Source organism: Gossypium hirsutum, chromosome A13, assembly GCF_007990345.1.
Source record: "Gossypium hirsutum isolate 1008001.06 chromosome A13, Gossypium_hirsutum_v2.1, whole genome shotgun sequence".
NCBI classification, from domain to species: domain Eukaryota; kingdom Viridiplantae; phylum Streptophyta; class Magnoliopsida; order Malvales; family Malvaceae; genus Gossypium; species Gossypium hirsutum.
Window position 1 is genome coordinate 85369488 of NC_053436.1, and position 10297 is coordinate 85379784.

General features: G+C 37.4%; 1 protein-coding gene across 1 annotated transcript; it reads left to right on the forward strand.

Annotated features, from left to right (window-relative positions):
• The first annotated feature begins 7323 nt into the window (after nucleotides 1-7323).
• On the forward strand, nucleotides 7324-9980 carry LOC107894353 (uncharacterized). The gene is made up of 4 exons (XM_016819636.1): nucleotides 7324-7861; nucleotides 7947-8027; nucleotides 8310-8597; nucleotides 9784-9980. Exons 1-4 carry the CDS (start codon nucleotides 7324-7326, stop codon nucleotides 9978-9980), a joined length of 1104 nt encoding a protein of 367 aa, XP_016675125.1.
• Nucleotides 9981-10297: the final 317 nt, after the last annotated feature.

Consider the following 10297-nt stretch of genomic DNA (forward strand, 5'->3'; position numbering starts at 1 on the left):
AAAGATTTCAAATTGAATGTACGATTTAAGTAAGGCGAGTTGCCAAAAAAGACCATAGCTGGGCTATGGCAATCGGATAATAAGACCATAATCGGGTTATGGCATGTGAATGTAAGACCACGGTAGGGCCATGGAAACTTATGTGTAAGACCATAGTTGGACTATGGCATCGAAAAATTGATGTTTTCGTACCGTAAGCATTTATAAAATCGGAGTGATTTGTTAAGTGAATTGATGAGAAATAGTTACGTATCGATACAGGTATGTATGAAAACTGTTCAAGTAATGAATTAAAGGAAGCCGAGAACTTATGCTTAACGATGTGGTTAAACTTTATGTTAACTTAGTAATTGATGCTTTAATGCAATTTATGTTTTCTATTTAGAAATGTTAATGAATGATAAGATTATTTTATTTTTACATACGAACTTACTAAGCTTTATAGCTTACTTTGTTTACGTTTACATGTTTTATAGTCTTACAAAACTAGCTCAGATTTGAGGATCGTTAGAGACTTCATTACACTAACGGACATCTGTTTTGGTACTTTTGAAGTTTTTATATTTGGTATACGGCATGTATAAGCTTTGGTCATTTTGGTATGTTTAATGGAAATGTATTTTGACCTTTAGAAGTAACTTATAAATGTTATGTAGTTTGTTATAAATATTGCCATATGATATGGTGGATGTTGAATTATGGTAATCAAATGTTTATTATGGTTTGAGGTATTTATTTGGTTGAGATATATTTTTTGTGGATTGATTTTGGATGATGAATTAGATGGATTATGGTACATGATATATATAGGTGAGTTATGTTTAGTAAAGCAAGTTGAGTTCATAGGTATTTGAATAGGTAAATGGCATTGAATTGAGTATTGAAATGGTTGAAGTAGATATAATATGATTTTTATATTGGTTGATGACTTTTGGCTGCACATTTGTGTCTTGAAATGGTACCATTTGAGTTATGTAGGTACATGAAATTTTGGGTGGCAAATTGGCTTAGTAAATAGCCTATTTTTGTCCACACGGGTAGAGACACGAGCATGTGTCTCAACCGTGTGTCCCTTGGAGTTCAATTTGAAACCAAGTCAGTATGCTCCACGCGGCCTCACACACGAGTGTGTAACTTGGCCGTGTGGCATAAGTCAGTGTACCCTATAGGATTAGCATGGCCTAGCACACGGGCGTGTATAGCCATTTTTAGGGGCACGTGGGTGTGTGTGTTGGCCATGTGACCCAAGTCAGAGAGTTACACAGGGTCGGACTCGGGCTGAGACACGGCCATGTGCTCCCATTTCGAAGGTCTACACGACTTGTGACATGAGCGCGTCTGGTGGCCATGTGAGACACACGGCCTGGCCATACAGGCGTCTGTTTTGAGAAAAAAATTTAAAGTTTCGTGAAAGTTTCTTGAGTTATCGATTTAGTCTCGAACCACTCCTAATGGAAGTTTAGGGCCTCGTAGGCTCATATAAGGGATAAATTGTTTGAGATTGTATGATGATTGTATGTAATGATCAAATGTATGAGAAAAGTATGTTTAAATGTATTGTAAGTCGGTAATGCTCCGTAACCCTATTCTGGCATTGACTACGAGTGAGGGGTGTTACAGCTTAAGACATCACACATGGCCTAGCCACATGACCATGCGCCCCATGTTTTACAGATTTGTTTAGAATTTTTGTAAACTGATCAAATTAGTCCCTACATGATCCTCGATCTGTTTTTAGAATTTTATCTCTTTCAATTGAGTCTCAGATATTATGAATAATGCTAGAATCTATGACTTGATTAACTAAATTATTATACATGCATGATATGTAATTAGTATATGCCTTCTATGACCGAATTATGACAAAGAATTGAACTTGAGGCAACGACGGTGGATACAATTGTTAAAGGATTATGATTGTGCAATTGAATACCACCTCGAAAAATCCAATGTAGTAGCAAATGCTCTAAGTAGAAAACAAATGAATGAGTTAAGAGAAATGTTCTCTAGGTTAAATCTAGTGGATGATAGAGGCTTGCTAACTGAGCTACAAGTGCAACCCACCTTAGCCAATGATCAAGGTTAAACAACCCTTCGACATATCATTATTGTCATGGATTAAACAGGCGAAGGATGAAAATACTAAAGATTTCAAGTTTAATGACGAGGGTATTTTATGCTTTCGAGAAAGGTATCGTGTGCCAAATGACAAGGATTTAAGGCAATCCATTCTTCGAGAGGCGCATGCTAGCCTTTATGCCATGCATCCGAAGGAAATAATATGTATCGGGATGTAAAAGAACTGTACTAGTAGTTTGGACTAAAATGAGATGTGTCAGAATTTGTGGCTAAATACCTAACGTGTCATGAAGTGAAAGCTAAACATCAGTTCCCTTCTGGGTTCTTACAACCTATCAAAATACCAAAGTGGAAGGAGGAGTGTATAACGATGAACTTTGTTACTAGGTTACCCTTAACACCCACTAAGAAGGCTTCAATCTGGGTGATAGTAGAGCAATTAACTAAGTCAGCATATTTCTTACTTGTCCACACAGATTATTCATTACAAAAGCTGGCTAAGTTGTATATTGTGGAGATTGTAAGACTTCATGGAGTTCCAGTATCAATCATCCCAAATCAAGATCCCCGTTTCACATCTCAATTTTGGAAAAAGCTTCACGAGGCACTAGGTACTTGTTTAGATTTTAGTACTGCCTTACATCCGCAAACTACTAGACAATCTCAATAAGTCATCCAAATATTGGAAGATATGCTGAGAGGATGCCGGAAACACAAAAATATACACACCTTTTCATGCCATTTTTAACTCAAATTCATGTAGTTTCGGTAAAATTCTTGTCAAAAAATATATAATAATTATAAAATAATTAAATTTCACTCAAATTATGAACATGTTGAATTTTAATTAATTTTATATCAAATTTTGATTAATTTTGACAATTTTCGACAGATTTGCACAAAGGGTGAAAAACAGCTCGACAGACACAACTAGAAGCACTCCAAGAAGCAATTTTGAAGTATCAAGGCAAATTATATTTTCAGCCGAAGACGGTCTAAATTATGAATATTAATTTATAATATAATTAATTTTAATTTTAATCCAATTTAATTGGGTTAAATAAATTGTTGTTAATTAATTATGAAAAAGGGCCCAGTTGAGCTAAACCGAGAAACCCGATCCAACCGAGCACTAGGCAGCCCAAAACCGTCCCACATGATGACCCAATCAGCTTTCTTGGCTGATTATTTAACTTGCAAAATGGCCGTTGAAGACTCCTTCAAATTGCATTCAAACCCCTCCACTATGTATGCCTTTCTAAATTTGCCCCTACCTTAAAATAGCATGTATGAAATCTTCAAATATGCCACATGTGTGGCCGGCCATGGGGGAGTCCTTGACTTCTGATTTTGGCTAATTTTAGCAACCTTCTCAACCTATAAATACCCTATTGGCTGCTCACTTCAAAAACATCTCAACTCTTCTCATCTCTTACTTCTCTCTCATTTTTCTCTCTTCATTCCCTTCCATTGTTCTTCATTTTCCTCCCCTATTCCCTTGCCAATTTCACCTCTTGAAAAAGATTCAATAAAAAACCATTTGGAGCAGAATCTAAGTGTTCGTAGAAGCCTCGATTCGACAAGAACAAGCGGTAAGAGGAGCGGAGCAAACTAGTCAAGCCTCAGAGAAACACTGGATTTGATTCTTGTTCCTTATCCTTTTAATTTTATTGTTTTTGTTATGAACATGTCTATAAATATTTGTGATTTTGATATGTTTAATTTAATTAATATGGCTTAAATTTAATTCATGTTAGGTTGATTTCATTTCGTCTACTTGAGTTATTAAAATTGTGTTTGTGCTGTTATACGCCTCGGTAAGATGTTTGATTAAGTAAAACCATAACTAAGTTATTCTTGAGTTACAATTGTAAGGTAACTAATGAATTAGTTATTTAAACGGATTCAAAATTGTAATTAATTGACATGATACTTAATTAGTGCATGTTTAATCATCTAAGATAGCTAAGGGCTAAATTAGCGACGGTATCTAACGATACATTAGCCTTGCATAACTTGCAAGATTATCATGATTAAACTGTTTCAAGGTAGAAATACATTGTTACCTCATGTAATCTTTTATGTGCTTATGAGATTGAATTAATTATTTGAATTGGCATAGAGTTATGTACAAGAGATTATTTTCATTTCATAAGTATGTATGTGTATTAACACATTTGCTTATTAAAATTTGTTTAATTGGTTCAATTGACGTAGAGATACAGTCAAGAGATAAATGGATTTTGGTAGGTAAGTATGTTCATAAGTTAGCAAATTACCGAGTTGCCGTGAATTTATTCGTAACTACATGAACATGAGTTTAATAATTCTAAGTTAAGAAATGTAATTAATCTAACACAATTATGTCATCTTGATTAAAATCATCTTTTGAAATTGTGCATTGGAACTTTTATTTTATTTTACTTTATTAAAATCTTAGTTTTTAATTACTTCTTCAAATCAAAATATTTTTCTTCACCAAAGTGTTTTTAAAATTGCATTCATAAATAATTCTTTTCATAGTCACTGTGGGTACGATAACTCCACATTTACTTGTCACTTTATTACTTGTTACGATTGTGTACACTTGCACATTTTTGTCGTTCCAAGTAAATTATTGAATTTCGAGGTAGTTGCAAAAAACATTTGCCTCTAGCATAATTTGCCTACAATAATAGCTTCCAATTGAATAAACAAATGACACCTTATGAATCATTCTATGGTTGAAAGTATCAAACACCATGGTGTTGGACGGACTAGGAGAAATAAAAATTTTGATTCCAAAAGTGGTGCAATAATCTGAGAGGAAAAAAAATTGATTCAAGATAGACTAAAAGTGGCTTCGGATAAACAGAAGTCATATGCGAACTTAAAAAGAAAAGACATTAAGTACAGTGTCGAAGATTAAGTCATCCTGAAAGTGTCCCTATGGCGAAAAATGTTAAGGTTTGGAAGAGAAGGCAAGTTAAGTCCTAGGTTCATAGGACCTTATAAAATCCTTAAGATAGTCAATCCAGATGCATATAAATTAGAATTACTATAATGCCCCAAAAATTTAAGAGTTTAATTGTGAAACTCTGCATTAATTAATTTATGTATCTGTGGTTCTGTGCTCTGCAATTGAGTTTAAGGTTTGGAGTTCGAGTCGCATCATTAAAAGTTTTTGTTTAGTTTTGAAATCAACCCATAAGCACGCGTTACCTGCTTAAGTTTGATCCAGTGTGAAATTGTAACAAGAATAAGCCTGCTGGTTCACTGGTTAAGTAACTATCTGTATTCTTTCTGGTTAATTAAATATTTTTTGTTATATATCAAATTCTTTCTGGTTCACAGTTTTAATGATAGTTATACTTCCTTTCCTTTTATTATTTTTTTTATTTTTGTTCTTCTTCTTTTTTTACATATATATTTTTGTTGTTAACTGGAAGTAGTGAAAGGATTTGGGATTAACGGAAGTTTTATTGTTGGTCACTAGTCAGAAGGCTATCGGTAAGTAATTGACAATGCGAGCGTCTTAACGAATTTTCCTTCATCTTGTAAATTACATGGAATGGATGATTTTTGTGAGTTTTGAGAATATTTTCTAAACGTATGTGTATTTACTTAGGAGGAAGGTCTGTTAAGGACAAAGAATAGCAAGAAGCCAATCTTTGTGATAGTTGCTGAAGTTTCGGTAAGTTTGAGATATCTAAAGGTTTTGTGTCGAAATTTTTTATGTAGGTATTAAGTGAGTAATCAAGAAGTTTTGTTGGTTAATTGGATAAATTTGTTCCTGGATGCTTGTTTTAGGCTTCGAGGATCTTTAGGGTTGTTGTCACTTCGAAATCATTTCAGGTATGTATCGAAAACCTCAGTTTTTACAAGCTTTGGTCCCCGAAAAATGGTGGTTGTCGATGACACATGGCCAGGCACACGAGCGTGTGACTAGGCTGTGTAAGCCACACCGGCGTAGAAATCTGATCTGCGATATATATATATATATATATATGAAATTGCATATATATAAATATCTATCTGTGTATAGCTGATCTATTCTGAATCTGCATTGTAAATACTCCTATACCGAACCAAATCTATGAATATAACTACTTTATAAATGAATACGAACAGAATAACTTAACTTCAGTTACGCACTGAGTTCACAACACATTATGTTTTGGTTGGATTTCAAGTGATCCCCAGTCTTGGTCGGGTCGGTGTCGCGGGAGCTCAGTCAAACTTATATCTTTTCTTTAAAGCATTACTACTAGGGGTTTATGTTTTATGTAATTTATGAAGATTATATGTTTTAAATTATTTTACGAATGCCACGTATGAATGGTTTTCGTTCGACTGTGTTATTATAGTATGAATTTTAGTACAGGTGATGTAACTCTCCTAATTTGGTCTGGACGTCTAGACCAAGTTTAGAGTATTAGATTTAGTGGTACCAGAGCCAGATTTTTCAACACTCAGACTGTGTTTGGGCTCATAAAGTGTGAGAAAAGTAACTTAGTGATAATTAGTATCTGACTTAATAAGAGAAACACCGAAACTTTAGTAAATGATCAAGCCTCTGATGTTAACCCTATAAGTAATTCTGTTATGTTATAAATATCATAACTATTGAACTATTATGGGTAAATTGTTTGATGCGAACTGGTGAAATCATCCTATTAGATGTCTGAACTGATTTGTGTACTCTGATATTGTAGCTAGAATTGCTAGAATGAGTTCGCGCGGTAGTCGTGAACGTGGTATGCAGGGGCGTTGAGGACGCCGAAGAAGAGCTCGAGCTGAGTCATCCTCTATGGGTAGCATGCCTGACCTGGAGACCAGCGAGACTGTTGGTACTCTCACTACTAAGACGAAGTCCCATACTCTAACTGCTGGGGACGATGCAGGACAGTGATTTGAGCACTGGAGAGGGTCGCTAGGATCCATTTGGAATCTAGAGGTCAAGGGTCGGTTATTTAATGACTCTGGTTGAAGGGTGCAGAACTGATCAGGGGCGTTATAGGAGTCACTCCTACTGTGGCTGAATATTGGCTCGAGGCTACCAAGTGTATTATGACAAACCTTGACTGTACTCCTACTCAAAAATTGAGGAGTGCTGTGTCCTTACACCGGGACGAAGCTTATCAGTGGTGGCTAACCGTTGAGCAAGGTTCTCAGCCTAACCAAGTAAACTGGGACTTTTTCAACAACGCCTTCCAGGGTAAATATATGGGGGCGAGTTATGTCGAGGCTCGCTGATGTGAGTTTATGAGCCTAGTTCAGGGCGATCGGTCCGTAGCTGAGTACAAAGCTGAGTTCTTACGACTAAGTAGGTATGCACGGGTACTGGTAGCATCTGATTATGACAATTTTGTGAGGTTTGAGGAAGTACTGAGATATGATCTGCGGGTTCTGATAGCTCCTCAGAGGAAGTGGGTCTTTGCGATTCTTATTGACAAGGCAAAAATAATGGAAGAGGTAAAGCGCACTGAGCGCGAGCAGCTTGGCCGTAAGAAGGATCAAAATAAGGTTAAGAGGAATTCGGGTCCCTTTGGTTCTAGTCAATGCCCTAAGAAGCGGGAGAGGTTTGATAGGCCCTCGAGGGCCAAGGCATCATCTGTAGTGGTCAACGTTCAGTACTATGGGGAGTGTGGGAAAGGCCATCCGAGCGAGTGTTGGAGAAAGCTAGGAGTGTGTCTCCGATGCGGGTTGATGGAGCATCGAGTTAGAGATTGCCCTCGTCGATCTGTCAGTGCCAACTGCGATAGAGACTCTGGCTCTGAATTCTGTTTGGCCTCTGAGAGAGGTTCAATAACCATTCAGAGGTCGTAATACTGGTAGGGGTGGTAATGGATCTGGGAGAGGACAGAGAGCATTGGGTAGAGGTACAGGTCAGACTGAGACTTGTCAGTCGGCATTGGTTTATATAGCGAGACGCTGTGATGAGAGCTATGATGCTAATGCCATTGCAGGTACCTTTTTATTCATTCTGTTCTATATTATGCTCTCATTGATATTGGCTCGACTCACTCTATATAGCTAGTGTTATTTCTGTAAATCTGGGTTTAATTGTTGAGAATACTGTTAGAGAGTTTCTGTGATCAGTCTGTTGGGACAGTCAATGCAAGTCGATAGAATATATCGACTGGTACCCCTAGAACTTCAGGGCACGGTATTTCCAACTGATTTAATGGACTTTCCCTTTAGTGAGTTTGACTTGATTTTGGGAATGGATTGGCTTGTTGAGTATTAAGTCAGTATAGACAGAATAACCAAGCGAGTTACTCTGAGACCAACTGAAAATGACGAGGTGGTTATAGTTGGTGAGAGTCAAGATTACCTCTTTAATGTAATCTCTGCTCTAGTAACAAATAAATTAGTCCAAAAAGGGTGCGAGACATACCTTGCTTACGTATCCAATTCTACTCCCAAAAAGCTTTCAGTGAAAGATATTCGCACTGTGAGGGAATTCCCAAACGTCTTTCCCGAGGAATTTCTTGGAATACCACCAGAGGTCGAATTTGAAATTGACTTGCTACCAGGTACCGCTCTAGTGTCCATTGTGCCCTATCGCATGGCACCGAAGGAACTGACTGAATTAAAAGCGCAACTTTAAGAACTCCTTAATAGAGGATTTATTCGGTCGACTGTGTCTCTGTGGGGGGCACCATATTTTGTTAAGAAGAAAGACGGGTCGATGGGAATGTGCATTGATTATAGACAATTGAACAAGTTGACAATCAAGAACAAGTACCTATTACCAAGAATTGACGACTTGGTCGACCAATTTTGAGGAGCGTCCGTCTTTTCCAAGACTAACCTACGCTCTGATTACCATCAGCTCAAAGTCGAATAGACTGATGTGTAAAAGACTACTTTTAGGGCTCGTTATGGACATTACGAGTTATTAGTAATACCTTTTGGGTTAACGAATGCCGCGGCGGCATTTATGGACTTAATGAATCAGTGTTTCAACCGTATTTGGATCAATTTGTAGTGGTTTTCATCGATGGTATCTTGATTTACTCTAAAACTGAAACTGACAATGGTCATCTCCGTATTGTACTTCAGATACTGTGAGAAAAATAATTGTGTGCCAAGTTCAGTAAGTGTGAGTTTGGGTTGTAGGAAGTAGCCTTTTTGGGTCATGTGGTGACTGCGGAGGGGATCCGAGTTGATCCCAAGAAAATCAAAGCAGTTGTTAAGTGAAACAGCTGAAAAATGTATCCGAGCTTCATAGCTTTCGAGGTTTAGTCGGATACTACCGAAGGTTTGTCGAAGGGTTTTCCCTGATTTTGTCACCTTTGACAAAGCTGTTACGTAAAAATACTTTATTCGTGTGGTCCAAGGCATAATAGTCTAGTTTCGATAAGCTCAAGTCAGTCCTAACACAGGCTTCTATTTTATTCCGACCAGAATCGGGCTGGGAGTTTGTTGTTTACAGTGATGCTTCACATGTTAGGTTAGGATGTGTACTTATGCAGGATGATAAGGTGGTCGCTTACGCATCACGGCAGCTTAAGACACACGAGGGTAACTACCCTATGAACTATCTTGAACTAGCTGCGGTAGTGTTTGCTCTGAAAATCTGAAGACATTATCTGTATGGTGAAAGGTGTATTATTCACACCAATCACAAGAGTCTCAAATATTTGTTAAACCAAAAAGAGTTAAATCTTCGGTAGTGTCGATGGGTTGAGTTGCTAAAATATTATGATTGATCTATAGAGTACCATCCGGGTAAGGCTAATGTGGTGGTTGATGCTCTTAGTCGTAGAGCGATGACTGACATGAGAGTAATGTTCGCTCATTTAAGTTTGGCTGGGGATGGAGGACTGTTGGTAGAATTACAGGTTAAACCGAGTTGGGTAAAGCAGATTCGAGCTAAACAACTGAACAATGAGTCTTTACTGCAGCGATTGTGACAAGTGGGTTCAAACAAGAATTCCGATTTTAGCTTGAACGACGATAATGTGTTATGCCTTAAAAGCGGATTTGTGTACCCAATGTTAAGGAGTTAAGGCATTCGATCCTACAAGAGGCACATAACAGTCCCTATACTATGCATCCTGGTGGGAATAAAATGTACCGGGATCTCCGAGAACTCTACTAGTGGCCTAGGATGAAGCGGGTGGTAGTAGCTTTTGTGTCCCATTGTCTGACGTGTCAAAAGATTAATGTAGAACATTAGTTGCCATCCGGATTGCTTCAACCAATTAAAATTCCTCAGCGGAAGTAGGAG